Raw genomic sequence first — 17,289 nt, forward strand, 5'->3', positions numbered from 1 at the left:
AATGTTCTATTACAGAGACTGACAAACTATAGCCGGGGCCAAATCCAACCAACCACTGTCTTTGTACAATCTATGGGCTAGGAAGGGTTTTTACATTTTAAAATGGTTATATTTGGGATGGTTATGTAAGTATCTACATAATATCCCTGATTTTGTATTTTAGACCACAGAGCCTAAAATGTTTACAATCTGACTCTTTACAGAAAAAGTTAGCCAATCCTTGTTTTAGAGTCAATCACGCTATCTGTGATAAAGACAGTTTTATTTTGTCCTTTCGAATTGGCATGTCTCTTATTTCTTTTTCTTGCTTTTGCACTAGATAGAACCTTCAGTATTATATTGACTACAAGTGGTGAGAGCAGAAATTTTTGCCTTGGTCTCAATCTCAGATGGAAAGCATTCATTCTTTCACCAGTGAGTTTGATGTTAGCAGTAGGTTTTTCCTAGATGCCCGTTGTCAGGTTGGGAAAGTTTCCTTCTATTCTTAGCTTGCTGAGAATTTCTATCATGAATAGGAGTTACATTTTGTCAAATGCATTTATTGCACTGAGTGGATAATTTGTGTGTGCGTGTTTGTCTGATGTGATGAATTACATTGATTGATTTTTGAATGCTAAAACAATCTTGCATTCCTTGTAGACACTCCCCGTGGTCATGCTTCGTTATTCTTTTTTTATATTTTTGGATTTGATTTGCTAAAGTTTTGTTAAGAATTTTTGCATCTGTGCTCATGAGGAATATTGATCTGATCAATATTGATCAGAGGATTCTCCTCTTGTAATGTCTTTGATTTTGGTATACAGATAATGATGGTATCATAGAATGAGTTGGCATGTATTTTTTCCTCTTCTATTTGCTGCAACAATTTATGTAATGGTGTTATGTCTTCCTTAAATGCTTGGAAGAATTTGCCAGTGAAAACACCTGGGCCTGGAGTTTACTTTGTGGGAAGGTTTTAAGCTATAAATTCAATTTCTTTATTAGATATAGGGCTATTTTAGGTTATTCCATTATCTTGAGTGACTTCTTATAATATATGTTTTTCAAGGAGTTTTCGCTTTTCATCTAAGTGGCCCAATTTATAAGGATAAAGTTTTTTTGTAATCTTTTATTATAATTTTAATTTCTACACAATGCGTAGTGATGTCCTTTCTCTCATTCTTGATATTGGTAAATTGTGTTTTCTCTCTTTCTTTCCTGATCAGTCTCACTAGATGTTGATCAATTATAGCGATCTTCTCAAACAATTACATTTTTGTTTCATTGATTTTCGCAATGGTTTCTCAGATTTTCATGACATTGATTCCTACTCTGATCTTTAATATTTCTGTTCTTCTGCTTAGCTTGGGCTTAAGTTGTTATTCAATTTTCCAGTTTCTTAAGGTAGACTCTTACTCCATTTGAGATCTTTCTTTATTTCTAGTATGAGCATTTAACACTGTGATTGTCCATTGAGACACTGCTTTAGATGCATTGCATAAAATGTGGTATATTATGTTTTATTTCATTCATCTTCAAATGCTTTATAAATCCTCTTTTGATTTCTCCTCTGATCCATGTTTTTACCAGTATGTTTTTTGTTCATTTGTTTGTTTTTAATTGTTTGTTTATTGCAGTAAGATTGGTTTATAACATTGTAAATTTCAGGTGTACATCATTATACTTCTATTTCTGCATAGATTACATCATGTTCACCACCAAAATACTAATTACAACCCATCACCACACACATGTACCGAATTATCCCTTTCTCCCTCCTCCCTCCCCCCTTCCCCTCTGGTAACCACCAATCCAATCTCTGTCTCTATGGGTTTGTTTATTGTTGTTATTATCTACTACTTAATGAAGAAAATCATACGGTATTTGACCTTCTCCCTCTGACTTATTTCACTTTGCATTATACCCTCAATGTCCATCCACGTTGTCACAAATGGCTGGATTTCATCGTTTCTTATGGCTGAGTAGTATTCCATTGTGTATATATACCACATCTTCTTCATCCATTCGTCCCTTGATGGGCACTTAGGTTGCTTCCAAGTCTTGGCTATTGTGAATAACGCTGCAATGAACACAGGGGTGCATGTACCTTTACAAATTGGTGTTTTCAAGTTCTTTGGATAAATACCCAACAGTGGAATAGCTGGATCATATGGTAGTTCTATCCTTGATTTTTTGAGGAATCTCCATACTGTTTTCCATAGTGGCTGCACCAGTTTGCACTCCCACCAGCAGTGTATGAGAGTTCCCTTCTCTCCACATCCTCTCCAACACATGTTGTTTCCTGTCTTGTTAATTATAGCCATTCTGACGGGCGTGAGGTGATATCTCATTGTAGTTTTGATTTGCATTTCCCTGATAGTTAGTGATTTTGAACATCTTTTCTTGTGTCTGTGGGCCATCTGTATATCTTCTTTGGAGAAATGTCTGTTCAGGTCTTTTGCCCATTTTTTAATTGGGTTGGTAGTTTTTCTGTTGTTGAGATGCATGAGTTCTTTATATATTTTGGAGATTAAGTCCTTATCAGATGTATGGTTTGCAAATAGCTTCTCCCAATTGTTAGGTTGTCTTTTCGTTTTGTTGATGGTTTCCTTTGCTGTGCAGAAGCTTTTTAGTTTGATGTAGTCCCATTTGTTTATTTTTTCTATTGTTTCTCTTGCCCGGTCAGACATGGTGTTTGAAAAGATGTTGCTAAGACCGATGTCGAAGAGCGTACTGCCTATGTTTTCTTCTAGAAGTTTCATAGTTTCAGGTCTTACATTAAAGTCTTTAATCCATTTGGAGTTAATTTTTGTGTATGGTGTAAGGTAAGGGTCTACTTTCATTTTTTTGCACGTGGCTATCCAGTTTTCCCAACACCATTTGTTGAAGAGACTTTCTTTTCTCCATTGTATGTTCTTGGCTCCTTTGTCAAAGATTAGCTGTCCATAGATGTGTGGGTTTATTCCTGGGCTTTCGATTCTATTCCATTGATCTGTGTGTCTGTTTTTGTGCCAGTACCATGCTGTTTTGGTTACTATAGCTTTGTAGTATATTTTGAAATCAGGGAGTGTGATACCTCCAGCTTTGTTCTTTTTTCTCAGGATTCCTTTAGCTATTCGGGGTCTTTTGTTGTTCCATATAAATTTTAGGATTCTTTGTTCTATTTCTGTGAAAAATGTTGTTGGAACTTTGATAGGGATTGCATTGAATCTATAGATGGCTTTACGAAGTATGGACATCTTAACTATGTTAATTCTTCCAATCCAAGAGCACGGAATATCTTTCCATTTCTTTGTGTCTTCTTCAATTTCTTTCAGAAATGTTTCATAGTTTTCGGTGTACAGATCTTTCACCTCTTTTGTTAAGTTTATTCCTAAGTATTTTATTCTTTTTGTTGCAATTGTAAATGGGATGGTATTCTTAATTTCTCTTTCTGCTACTTCGTTGTTAGTGTACAGAAATGCAACTGATTTTTGTATGTTGATTTTGTATCCTGCAACTTTACCTTACTCGTTTATTACTTCTAAAAGTTTTCTGGTGGATTCTTTAGGGTTTTCTAGATATAAAATCATGTCATCTGCAAATAGTGACAGTTTCACTTCTTCCTTTCCAATTTGGATCCCTTTTATTTCTTTCTCTTGCCTGATTGCTCTGGCTAGGACTTCCAGTACTATGTTAAATAGGAGTGGTGAGAGTGGGCATCCTTGTCTGGTTCCTGTTCTTAGAGGGATAGCTTTCAGTTTTTCACCATTGAGGATGATATTAGCCATGGGTTTCTCATATATGGTCTTTATTATGTTGAGGTACTTTCCTTCTATACCCATTTTATTCAGAGTTTTTATCATAAATGGATGCTGGATCTTGTCAAATGCTTTCTCTGCATCTATTGAGATGATCATGTGATTTTTATTCTTCATTTTATTAATGTGGTGTATTATGTTGATTGATTTGCAAATGTTAAACCATCCCTGCATACCTGGAATAAATCCCACTTGATCATGGTGTATAATCTTTTTAACGTATTGTTGTATGCGATTTGCTAGCATTTTGTTGAGGATTTTTGCATTGATGTTCATCAGTGATATTGGCCTGTAATTTTCTCTTTTTGTGTTGTCCTTCTGTGGTTTTGGTATCAGGGTGATGTCAGCTTCGTAGAATGAGTTAGGGAGCTTCTCCCCCTCCTCAATTTTTTGGAAGAGTTTGAGAAGGATAGGTATTAAGTCTTCTTTGAATGTTTGGTAGAATTCACCAGGGAAGCCGTCTGGTCCTGGACTTTTATTTTGGGGGAGGTTTGTGATTACTGTTTCGATCTCCTTACTGGTGAGTGGTCTATTCAAATTCTCTACTTCTTCTTGATCCAGTTTTGGAAGGTTGTATGATTCTAAGAATTTATCCATTTCTTCCAGATTGTCGAATTGGTTGGCATATAGCTTTTCATAGTATTCCCTTATAATCTTTTGTATTTCTGAGGTGTCTGTTGTAATTTCTCCTCTTTCATTTCTGATTTTACTTATTTGTGCCTTCTCTCTTTTTTTCTTGCTGAGCCTAGCTAAAGGTTTGTCAATTTTGTTGATTTTTTCAAAGAACCAGCTCTTGGTTTTATTAATTTTTTCTATTGTTTTTTTGGTCTCTATTTCATTTATTTCTGCTCTGATTTTTATTATTTCCCTTCTTCTACTGATTTTTGGCTTTCTTTGTTCTTCTTTTTCCAGTTCTTTTAGGTGCATTTTTAGATTGTTTATTTGAGATTTTTCTTGTTTGTTGAGATAGGCCTGTATCGCTATAAACTTCCCTCTTAGACCCGCTTTTGCTGTATCCCATAAATTCTGGCATGTCGTATTTTCATTTGCGTTTGTCTCCAGGTATTTTTTGATTTCTACTTTGATTTCTTCGTTGACCCAGTCGTTGTTCAGTAGCATCTTGTTTAATCTCCACGTATTTGTGGCTTTTCTGATTTTCTTCCTATAATTGATTTCTAGTTTCATACCGCTGTGGTCAGAAAAGATGCTTGGTATTATCTCAATCTCCTTAAATTTATGGAGACTTGTTTTGTGGCCTAATATGTGATCAATCCTGGAGAATGTTCCATGTGCATTTGAAAAGAATGTGTATTCTTCGGTTTTTGGATGGAATGCTCTGTATATATCTACTAGGTCCATCTGTTCTAGTGTGTTGTTTAAGGCCAATGTTTCCTTATTGATCTTCTGTTTGGATGATCTATCCATTGGTGTAAGTGGAGTGTTAAAGTCCCCTACTATTATTGTGTTACTGTCTATTTCTGTTTTTATGTCTGTTAATAATTGCTTTATATATTTAGGTGCACCTACATTGGGTGCGTAGATATTTACAAGTGTTATATCCTCTTGTTGGATTGTTCCCTTGATCATTATGTAATGCCCTTCTTTGTCTCTTTTTACAGTTTTTGTTTTAAAGTCTATTTTGTCTGATATGAGTACTGCTACCCCAGCTTTCTTTTCATTGCCATTTGCGTGGAGTATCTTTTTCCATCCCTTCACTTTCAGTTTGTGAGTGTTTTTAGGTCTGAAGTGTGTCTCTTGTATGCAGCATATATATGGGTCTTGTTTTTTTATCCAATCAGCCACCCTATGCCTTTTAATTGGAGCATTTAGTCCATTGACGTTTAAAGTAGCTATTGATAAGTATGTACTTACTGCCATTTTTTAACTTTTTTTTTTTCTCAGTGTTTTAGTAGTCCTTCTCTGTTCCTTTCTTCTTCTATACAGAATTAATGGTCACTTTAGTTTGACCTCTGTCTGAAAGCCGTACTTTTTAACTCCCCTCTTCCCTCCTTTTATGTTTTTGATATCATATCTAACCTCTTTTTTGTGCATTTGTATCCATTACATTCTTATCATGGAAATAGATAATTTTTCCTATTTGTGGTCTTCTCTTTTCCCCTTAAATCAGTCCCTTTAACATTTCTTGTTGCACTGGTTTCTTGTTAACAAACTCCTTTAATTTTTGCTTGTCTGGGAAATTTTTGATCTCTCCTTCTATTTTGAATGATAACCTTGCTGGGTAGAGTATTCTTGGCTGTAAGTTTTTTCCTTTTAACACTTGAAATATATCGTGCCACTCTCTTCTAGCCTGTAAGGTTTCTGCTGAGAAGTTAGCTGACAGCCTTATGGGGTTTCCTTTGTATGTAACTTGACATTCTCTTGCAGCTTTTAGGATTCTCTCTTTATTTTTAATTCTGGACATTTTGATTATGATGTGTCTTGGTGTGGGCCTCTTTGGGTTTATCTTGTTTGGGGCTCTCTGTGCTTCCTGTACCTGGATGTCTGTTTCCTTCCTAAGGTTAGGGAAGTTTTCATCTATTATTTCTTGAAATAGATTCTCTGTCCCCTTGTCTTGCTCTTCTCCTTCTGGGACACCTATAACACGGGTGTTAGTGCGCTTGATGTTGTCCCAGAGGTCCCTTAGACTGTCCTCACTCTTTTTAATTCTTTTCTCTTTTACCTGTTCAGCTTGGGTAATTGCTTCTAGTCTTTCGTCCAGCTCACAGATCCATTCTTCTGTATCCTCTACTCTGCTTTTGAGTCCCTCTAATGAATTTTTCATTTCCAGTATTATATTCTTCATTTCTGATTGGTTCTTTTTTATATCTTCCATTTCTTTGTTGACATTCTCACTGAGTTCATCTATTCTTCTCCCCAGATCAGTGAGCATCCTTAACACTCTTTGTTTGAACTCTCTGTCGGGTAGGTTGCTCATTTCTGTTTCACTTAGTTCCTTTTCTGGGGTTTTGCCCTGTTCTCTTACTTGGAATGTATTCTTTTGCCTCCTCATTTTGCCTCTTTCCCTGTGCTTGTGTCTACGTATTAGGTAGGTCAGCTACGTCTCCTGCTCTTGGATAGGTGACCTTATGTAAATGATGGCTTAGGAGGCCTGCCGTGTGCTTCCCTCAGTTCTCAATGTTCCAGGGGTGACCCCTATGTGGGCTACATGTGTCCTTCTGTTGTGGCCTGTTTGTTCTCCCTGTAGGTGCCCAGGGAGGCCGAGTTATGCTCCTGGCCAGCTGTTGTAATGCTCAGCTGCTTGTAGTTGTTGTGGGCCCTTCAGTCTCTTTATCAGGTGTGGGTAGCCCCAGCACAGTTGGCTGCAAGTTCTAATACCACATTTGTGTTGCAGTATTTCTTTTAAGTGAGTAGGCCCCCAGCGTAGCAGGTTGTTAGGCTCAGGGCCTTACAATTGCTGTAAGCCTTTAGCCTACTAGGTCTCTTGTCAGCTCTCTGAGGATTGCAGCTGGGTGGGGCTGGCCTCAGGCACAGGAGCACCCAGTTGTTTCAGGCTTTGGAAGGTGGGGCAAACCCCCTATGTGCGTCTTTGAGAAGCACAAGTCTTCTGCAGCTGACAAGCCCTGCCGCCCACAAGTCCACACACACAGTCAACACAGTCCTGCGCCGTGTGTGGGCCCCGACCTCCCGAAGCGGACCCAGTCTCTCCATGGCGGGAGCCCCACACACTCCGCCACCGCCCCACACTCTCCACCCGCTCCTTGTGCACACCCTGCCCCGCTAAAGTCTGCTCAGTTGCCAGGCTGCAGAGAATCCAGTCACCAATCTATGCAGGCCCACAAGTTGCCTGAGGGCTTGTTGTTTGGTGGGGCCAGTCTCTAGGGTGGGCTGCCTGCCCTGGCTGAGCTGGATTAAATTGGTGCTCTAGTGGGTGGGGCAGACCCTGGGTTAGCAGGCCTCAGGGAGAACTCCAATGATGTCCGCGTCAGCACGCCCACACCAGGCCACAACAATGGCCGCCGCCAATGTCCCAGTCCCTGAAGAGGTCTCACCTCTCACCGAGATGCATTCAGGGCCTATGAGGTGAGTTTCGTTTCACCACAGCACTGTGCACCTTTCTTTCTGGTGATTTTAGGATGGTTTCTGAAATGGGTGAGTTTGCTCGTGGGCCCTTTAAGAGCCGATTTTAGTTTCTTTACGAACCAGGTTTCCTGGGTGTGCTCCCCAATGTTTTAGTAGCAGGCAAAGTCAGATATTATGCGGCTGATCTCGATTGTGCTGGTTCCAGAAAATGCCCACAGTGGGGCTGCTCCCCGGCTCAGGGCCCGGGGCCTCCAGGGAGGCTGCAGACCTGTGGGCAGCTCCCGGCGGCCGTCAGGCTGGCGGCTTGTGAAGGCGGCGTTTTTCCTCTCCAGAAGGGAGTCTCTGCCTCTTCCACCTCAGTTAGGATGGTCCGTTGTTGCAGGAGTTCCTCTTATCCAGTTTTCAGTTCTCTCTCAGGGGTAATTTTTCCACGAGTAGTTGTAAATTGGCTGTGTCCACGGGAGGTGGTGAGTTCAGAGTCTGCTTACGCCACAATCTTGACTTCCCTTCTGATCCATGTTTTATTCAAAAGAGATGTGCTTTTTAGTTTATAGATATTTGGTAATATATTTTTACAATGATTTCATTTAATTTCATTTTGGTCAGTGAACAAACTTTGTATGATTTTAATCCTTATAAATTCATTGATCCTTAGATTCTTCCCCCCACAAAAAAAACACATTTGACATAGTTCCACATCCATTCATGCTAAAATCACCCAATAAAATAGGAATGTATGGATACTTTCTTTGTGTGTATGTTTCATTGGAGTAAAGGGAAGGTATGAAGGGCTCCTATTTTACTAAAATATATCTCTACTTTTAAATTTTTAAACTATGTATATGTATACTACTGATAATTTTTAATATGTATTATAAAATAAAATATCACTCTTGCTGCAGTATCAAGAATGCATTAGATAATAGCAGACAATGATAAAATCTCAGCATGAAAAAGAAGAGTGGCTTACACTAGAGCGATGGCAGTGGTTTCTGTTAAGCACACAATTTTATGGTAGCAATCTCTTACCTGTTGGAACATGTAAAAGACTGAGCTCCTTGGTCTTCAGGCAAAAGCAGGCTTTAAGTCCTGCTCCATTTCGTGCTTCTTTGCTTCTCAAACATTCAAAACCATGTCTCAGATTGCATCATATTTTGGAAACATGGAAGGAATAGTCAGGAAAATAAAAGCTAGCCAGGTTGCCACCCACTAGGAAGGAATGCTGGTCTCTCTCAGTCCAGATCTGTGAAAGTGAGAGGAAGGGAAAGCCTTGGCTCGCCTTGGATTTCTCAAGTGCAATGTCTCCACCTGTTGGTGTATGCAACTCGATTAATATCCTTACAGCTTCAATATCCTAAGACAGTAAGAGAGATCTTGAACTTCCAGTAGAATCAATGTGCTTTAGTAGTTTTACATCAAAAGAAAAACAAAATAAACTCCAAAATGTTTGAACTATGATTTAGGTCTCTGCGGCTGTGGCAATGAGAATTTTGCCACACAGGGCAGATTTTAAGATAACACACTCATTAGCAATCCCTTTCCCCTTCTCATGGCTTTTGACCCTCCTCATGGCTTCTGCTCAGATTTTCTTCCCTCTCCTTGTCTCTCTTCCATCTCCCTACCCAAAATCTTGTCTCTTACTCTACCTTTCCTGCAACACTCAGCTTCTTGCATTAGGTTAGTCTCCCTGGTTTCCCATTGTTTTTGGGATATTTCAGATAAGAAAACTGTTTCCTTTCCGGTTCTTGTCCTATGTATAAACTATTTGTCAGTTAGCTTGTTTATTTCCTCTCTGGAAGCTTTGAGAGCAATTTTTATTGTCATTGTTTATTTTTCTTTTGTTTCTGATCTTGTAGTCAAAAAATTTCATCACTGTGTATGTGACTATTCGCACAATTTCATTATTCCTGCTTGATGTCTTTAAATTGCATGAATCTTATCCACCCAAAAACTAAAGTCTTCCCTTAGCTCAGGAAAAGTCTTCTATTATTTCTTTCATTATATTCTCTTCTACACCTATTATGCAGCAATTGGAGGTTTCTATATAGAACTTCCTCAATATATTTTCTCAATTTTATGTGATTGAAGGTAGCTAGAACAAAGATCCATTTTTTCTTTGTTCTCTCTCTCTCTCCCATCCACCTATACTTTCATGACTATAGGACCATTACCTGAGCAGTCTAATTCCTAACTCTTACTTAGTACTTCTTCACCTGCCTTAAAGAGCACTCCCTCATTACCTCCAATGATTGAAGCAGTTTAAAATGAAAGCATTTAACTTTATCTTACTCTTTCCTCTCTTCTTTGAGGATTCCAATATACATATTGTTCCTTCTTTTGCCTGCCTTCTGTATCAGTCACTGTATCACTGTGGCAGACACGCTTCAGAAAGATCAAATGGCTGGAGAATTCAGTCACACAGAGGACCCTCTCCAGAGATTAAAGGTGTGCCTCACCCATCCTCTCAGGTGTTGTCCCTCAAACATCTCAGCAGGAACCAACACAGAGAAGTGATTGTCTCAGAAAGATTGATAGATGTGGATTTTGTCTAATGGATGAATCTCCAAAAATCCACAGAGACACACAAAGTTTTTAAGAACTACTATTGCCTGGACTTAAAGGGAGAAAGTACAAAATGAAAAGAGGCTATCAGACTCCCAAATTCCACTGGCAGAAAGCAGTCTAATAAAACTACTCAGCTACCAACAAGTGCTCCATCCATGAAAAAGAAGGATGACTCAGAGGGCAGAACCAAGAATACATAGAGAGAGCCAAGAGCCACCAAGGATTAGTCAGGGAAATAAGAGCTGGCAGGGTTCCACCCTTTAGGAAGGAATGCTGGCCTTTTCCAATCCAGACCTGTGAAAGTGAGAGAGTGGATTATTCCCAAGCCTTGAAATCTAATCAAGGAACTCTGGCTGGAGTTTTCCCAGCTGGAATTCAGAACTGCCATGTACCGGTGACTCTTTTATACTTTCCATTTTCCCCCTTTTCGAACAGGGATACTTATAGCACTTATCCTATGCTTGTCCCATAATTGTAAGTTGAGTGTATTGGAGGCAGATAACTTGTCTCTTATTTCACAGGTCCACAGATGGAGAAGAATTGTACTCCAGGAGTTGTACTTAACAAATTACAATAAGGAGCCTTATCTTCACCTGGAACTGATTTAGATGAGGAGATTTTGGGCTTTGAGCTGATGCTGTAATGGAATGAAACTTTGAGGGACCTCAGGTTGGAATGGATGTATTTTGCACATGAGAGGGACATGAATCATTGGGAGCCAGAGGGTGGACACACTCTAAGGTGACCCCCAATGAGTCATGCCTTTCTACAATCTCCTCCACTGAAAGTTAATGGGAACTGTGTCTTGCTTCTAACCAGTATAATATGGCAAAGATGAGGGATGTCACATCCTTGATTAGGTTATGTTATATGACAAATATGATAGGATGACACTCCCTTGATTAGGATGTCACAGGGCAAAGATGATGGGATGTCAATCGTTAATTATGTTTTGTTGTATAAGAATTCATTTTAGCATACTGGAGAGACAGACTCTTCTTTGTTGGCTTTGAAGTACACTCCACATTGTCAGAGGGCCTGGGAGAGGGCAATGTAGCAGGAACTGCAGGTGACCTCTAGGAGCTGAGTGGCCCCTGGCCAGCAGCCAGCAGGAAACAGGGACCTGAGTGCTGCCATCTGAGTAGATGAATGCTGCCAACAACCTGAATGAGCCTGGAAGTGGATTCGTCCCTAGTCAAGCCCCCTGTGAGGAACGAAGCTTGCCACACCTTGATTGCAGCCTGTGAGACCCCATGCAAAAGAACCAGTTAAGTTATGACTGGACTTTTGACCCACAGAAACTATGGGAAAGTAAATGTGTGTTATTTTAACCTGCTGTCTGTGGTAATCTTTTATGCAGCAGTAGAAAACCAATACAATCACTGATACCTGTTTACCTATTTTATTTCATTGTCATTCTCTTGACTCTTTTTATGCCATTTTGCGATGTGTCTTGTTGTGTTTTAATTTGACTATGTTACCCATTTGTGATTTAGTCTTCACTTCTAATATGAACTTGTCTTTTTTTAATTATTATTTTCTTTCCTGAGTTCAGTTAACTCTCATTTCATGACTTTCTCTTTACTTTCCATTTAACTCCTGTGTTTTTAGTTTCCAATCTGATTTTTTTTTCAATTTATGAATGCCTGATTCAGTTTGAGGGACAGTGTTAACTGTTCTCTTCTGCTTCACTGGTGTCGCTGATATTCTTGTTCTTGTTCTCATTCTTGTTTTGGAGAAAATATGCATCATCTGATGGCATCTTTAGTGGATCACATCTGCAGTTTTGTATTCATTCTGAAATGTCTATTTTCCTGGACTAGCAAAAACAGTTGTATGCAGGTCAAGGAAAGAATGTTTGTGGCTTACCAGGTCTCTTAATTAAGATCATCCTCTACTGTTAGTACAGTGAGTGCAGTTTCATTAATAACAGGAATCTTTGGGGAGGAAAAGAGGTTGATAAATCTTCTGATTTTGCAATTCCCTTTTGTTTCTGAAAGTAATTTAATTCCCCCTACTTGCTTCCTTTTTCCCTGTACTACCATACTTCTTAGGGAGCCTCCAAGATTTAAGTCACCACTTCACTCCCCAAAAGAACACCTTCCCAAACTATTCCCTCTGATTCTCTCTATGTTCAAGTTCCTTTATTTGGATTCCACAGCAACCAGTACACTTGTATACTAAGTCCTAGACTTGCTTTCCTAATTTCCCTACTCAGAACAAAATGCTTTTATTGCAGAATGCTTTTCTCTCTGCCCATTCCCCCTAGTACCCACTCCACTCTTGTTTTCCAGTCATTCTGGCCATTCTGACATGGTCTCCAAACTTGGCTTTGCTAGATTTGAGTATTTATTTCCCTGCTTATGTGTTAATTCAAACTTCATAGTATTTTCTGTCTCGTAGTTACACATAACTGGAGTTTACACATGATTTTCTTGTCTGCCTTAGAGCATAAATCATAAGAGTACAGTTGGATGATTGCTAACAAAGTGAACACATTAATTGGACCAACATTCATGTCAAGTAATGGAATATTAACCTCAAATTCAAGAGTCCCCTCATGCTCTCTTCTAGTGACTTCCACTCCAAGAGTAGCAATATTCTGACTTTTAGCAGTATGGATTAATATTGCCTGTTTTGAACCTTATATAAATGAAGTCATACACCATGTAGTCACTTGTATCTGGCATCTTTCACCTAAAAGACATGTTTGTGAGATTCATCCACGTTGTTGCTGCAAGAATAGTGTATTTGTTCACATAACATAAATATCTATTGTATACATATTACTAAATTTGTTTATGTATTTTACTCTCGATGTATATTTTATAGTCGCCAGTTTGTATTTATCATGACTAGTTCCATTATAACCATTATTGTATATGCTTTTTGGAGAGCATATAAACACAATTTTGGGGGGTATGTACCTACTAGTGAAATCACTAGGTCTTAGGGCATGCACATGTTCAGCTTTAGTAGATTCTGCCAAGGAAAATTTTTAAAAAATATTTGTACCAATTTACACTCCCACCAGTAATATATAAGAATTCTAGGAGTGACGTCGGCATCATAGTGGAGGATGTTGTTCCCTTTTCTCTCCCCTCTAAGTTACAACCAACTGGACCTCCGTTGACCAATAGAGGATTCCCTACATAGCACAACAGGATGCCTAAGAGATCCATGCATCTATACCTCTGAAGATGGGTGGACTGGACCCCCAGGGAGCAGTGAAACTTGAAGAGCAGCCCCCTCCTCCTCCCCCACCAGCAGTGATCCAGGGTTTGGATCCTCACAATGGCCCACATACTTGTGAGCGGTCATGGCAGGGGCAGAGAAGGTAGACATGGTTTTCTCCGTGCCTATCTCCCAGCAGATCCAGCTCATGCAACTATGAGTGGTCATGGCAGGAGCAGAAAAAACAGGTGGGGATTGCTCCTTGCCCGTCTCCCAGTGGATCCAGCCTGCTCATATACAAGCAGTCCTAGCAGGGGCAGAGAAGGCAGGTGCAGCTTGCTCTCTGCCCATCTCCCGTTGGTTACAGCCTGCATGCCTGCAATCAGTCATGGTGAGGGCAGAGAAAACAGGCACAGCTTGCTCCCTGAATGTCTCCCAGCAGATCCAGCATGGGTGCTCCCTCCCCCTTAGCTGGCAGTGGCCAGGTCTTTCCAACAGTGGGGAAAGTATACAAAACTCGAATTTTCCCAGCTGGGGCAGGGCGTCCTAACCAGAGTTCTCAAAACACATGTGCTAGCACCAGATCAGAGGCTGCACAGCAAGCAGCAACAAAAAATCCTCCTTGCTTAGCCCTGCTCCCCTCTAGCAGTGGCAGGTGGAATCTGCGATAAGAGACTTCAGGAACTACAGCAGAACCAGTAACCCAAGCCCCAGTGGTGGCACCCCCAACACTGTCTCCACCAGCAGCAGGGGTTGAATACAAGTCCGCAGGCCCCCAACAGCAACCCTGTGAACCCAGCACCCCTGGCAGCAGTGCAACCAGCAGCCCAGACAACCAGGAGTAGCAGCACAGGTGGTATGTGGAACAGCAGCATCTAAGTCCAGGGAGAGCCCGCCCAGGGAAAACCAGTGGAGGAACACGGATTGAGGCAACCTTGGAAGCAGCAGAAGTGCTTCTAGCCTGGTGACACCACCTGAGACTGCAGCAACAATGTAAGCAGCAAGGCACCAACAACCTCAGAGGCACAAGCGGCACGAAGAGGCCACTGACAATGCGTCTAGCAGAAGCACTGGAGAGTTGAAAGTGCAGGCTCTCAAATACAATGAGAAGCAGCTCAGAACCAAAGTAACCAAAGCTATACCCAAATAAGAAAGATGGTTACTACCACAAATACGCCAGCAGAGGACAAGTCATTAAATACCATGAAGAACTACAGTAACTCAGCAGAACAGAAAATGAATGACAACTCTCCAGAAACCAACCTTGAAGTCACAGACGATTACAATCAAACTGACAGAGAATTCAAAATAGCTATCATAAAGAAGCTCAACAAGTTACAAGGAAACTCAGAAAGGCAGTTAAATGAGCTCTAGAATAAAATGAATGAACAGAAGGAATATTTCATCAAAGAATTGAAACTCTAAAGAAAAACCAAACAGAAATTTAGGAGATGAAGAACACAATTAACGAGATAAAAAATAATGTAGAAAGCATTAAAAATAGAGCAGACCAGGGCTGACCCAATGGCATAGTGGTTAAGTTCGCACATTCTGGTTTGGTGGCCCAGGGTTCACCAGTTCAGATCCTGGGTATGGACCTACTCATTGCTCATCAAGCCATACTGGTGTGGCATGCCACATAGAAGAGCTAAAACTCTGTAGCTATGATCCACAACTACATATTGGGTCTTTGGGGAGAAAAAAAACAAAAAGAGGAAAGTTGGCAACAGATGTTAGCATAGGGCCAATCTTCCTCAAAAAAAAAAAAAAGAGTAGATCTTATGAAGGAGAGAATTAGTGAGCTTGAAGATAGAAACTTAGAAATAATATAGGTGGAAGAGGTAGAGAACTAAGATTTTTTAAAAATGAAGAAATTTTTTGAGAAATATCTGACACAATTAGGAAAGGTAACGTGAGGATTATAGGTATCCCAGAAGAAGAAGAGAGGGAGAAAGGAGCAGAGAGTTTGTTCAAAGAAATAATAGCTGAGAACTTCCCAAACCTGGGGAAGGAACTGGATGTGCATGTACAAGAAGCTAATAGAACTCCTAATTACCTCAATGCAAAAAGACCTTCTCCAAGCATATGATATTAAAACTGTCGAAGTTAATGACAAAGAAAAAATATTAAGGGAAGCCAGAGAGAAGAAAATAACCTACAAATGAACTCTCATCAGGCTTTAAGCAGATTTCTCAGCAGACACCCTACAGGCTAAGAGAGAGTGGAATGATGTATTCAAAATAATGAAAGACAAAACCTATCGGCCAAGAATACTCTATCCAGTGAAATTATACTCCAGATATGATGGAGAAATAAAAGCTTTACCAGACAAACAAAAGCTGAGGGATTTCATTGTCAATAGACATGCCTTACAAGAAATCTTGAAAGGAGCCCTCCTACCTGAAACAAAAAAACGAAGGTTTACAAAGCTTTGAGCAAGGAGATAAGTAAACAGAACCAGAAAATTGTAGCTCTATATCAGAACAGGTTAGCAAAAACTTAATTATAATATAAAGGATAAAGAGAAAGAAAGCATTAAAAATAGCTATAACCACTTTAATTTGGTCACAAACTCACATCACAAAAAGAATAATTTGTCACAACAAAAACATAGAAGGAGAAGAGGAAAAGAACGGAACCTGCATAGGCTAATTGGGGTAAGAGACTATCACGAAAAGAACTATTTCCTCTGTGAGATCTTTTTTTTTTCCCTGTCCGTGTGTTGGTTTATATTCCACATATGAGTGAGATCATATAGTTTTTGTCTTTCTGTTTCTGGCTTATTTCACTTAACATAATACACTCCAGGCCCATCCATGTTGTTGCAAATGGGACGATTTTGTCTTTTTTTATGGCTGAGTAGTATTCCATTGTGTATATCTACCACATCTTCTTGATCCAATCATCAAGGGGAGGGACACTTAGGTTGCTTCCACTTCTTGGCTATAGTGAATAATTCTGCAATGGACATAGGGGTGCATAAGCCTCTTTGGATTGTTGATTTCAGGTTCATTGGATAGATTCCCAGTAGTGGGATAGCTGGATCATAGGGTAGTTCTATTTTTAATTCTTTGAGGAATCTCCATACCATTTTCCATAGAGGCTGCACCAGTTTGCATTCCCACCAGCAGTGTATGAGGGTTCCCGTTTCTCCACATCCTCTCCAACATTTGTTGTTTTCTGTCTTGGTGATTATAGCCATTCTAATGGGCATGAGGTGATATCTTAGTGTTGTTTTGATTTGCATTTCCCTGATGATTAGTGATGTTGAACCTCTTTTCATGTGCCTATTGGCCGTCTGTATATCTTCTTTGGAGAAGTGTCTGTTCATTTCCTCTGCCCATTTTTTGATCGGGTTGTTTCTTTTTCTGTTGTTCAGTTGTGTGAGTTCTTTATATATTATGGAGATTAACCCCTTGTCAGATATAAGTTTTGCAAATATTTTCTCTCAGCTGGTGGGATGTCTGTTCATCTTGATTCTGGTTTCATTTGTCTTGTAGAAGCTCTTTAATCTGATAAAGTCCCACTTGTTTATTTTTTCTTTAGTTTCCCTAGTCTGGGTAGGCATGTCATCTGAAAAGATTCCTTTAGGACCAATGTCACATAGTGTATTGCCTATATTTTCTTCTAGGAGTTTTATAGTTTCAGGTCTCACCTTCAGGTCTTTGATCCATTTTGAGTTAATTTTTGTGAATGGCGATAGCAGATGGTCCACTTTCATTCTTTTGCA

General features: G+C 39.7%; 1 protein-coding gene across 1 annotated transcript in view; it reads left to right on the forward strand.

The window, feature by feature from the left end:
- Positions 1-13,585: 13,585 nt before the first annotated feature.
- LOC106800891 (DLA class II histocompatibility antigen, DR-1 beta chain-like) overlaps positions 13,586-17,289 on the forward strand; it is a 35,051-nt gene continuing 31,347 nt past the window's right edge. The window contains exon 1 of the mRNA XM_087437817.1: positions 13,586-13,694. Within this exon, the coding sequence (XP_087293943.1) occupies positions 13,586-13,694 (109 nt within the window). The remainder of the gene's footprint in view (positions 13,695-17,289) is intronic.

The sequence above is a fragment of the Ceratotherium simum genome, chromosome 13 (assembly GCF_057802395.1).
Source record: "Ceratotherium simum simum isolate JZ-2026a chromosome 13, ASM5780239v1, whole genome shotgun sequence".
NCBI classification, from domain to species: domain Eukaryota; kingdom Metazoa; phylum Chordata; class Mammalia; order Perissodactyla; family Rhinocerotidae; genus Ceratotherium; species Ceratotherium simum.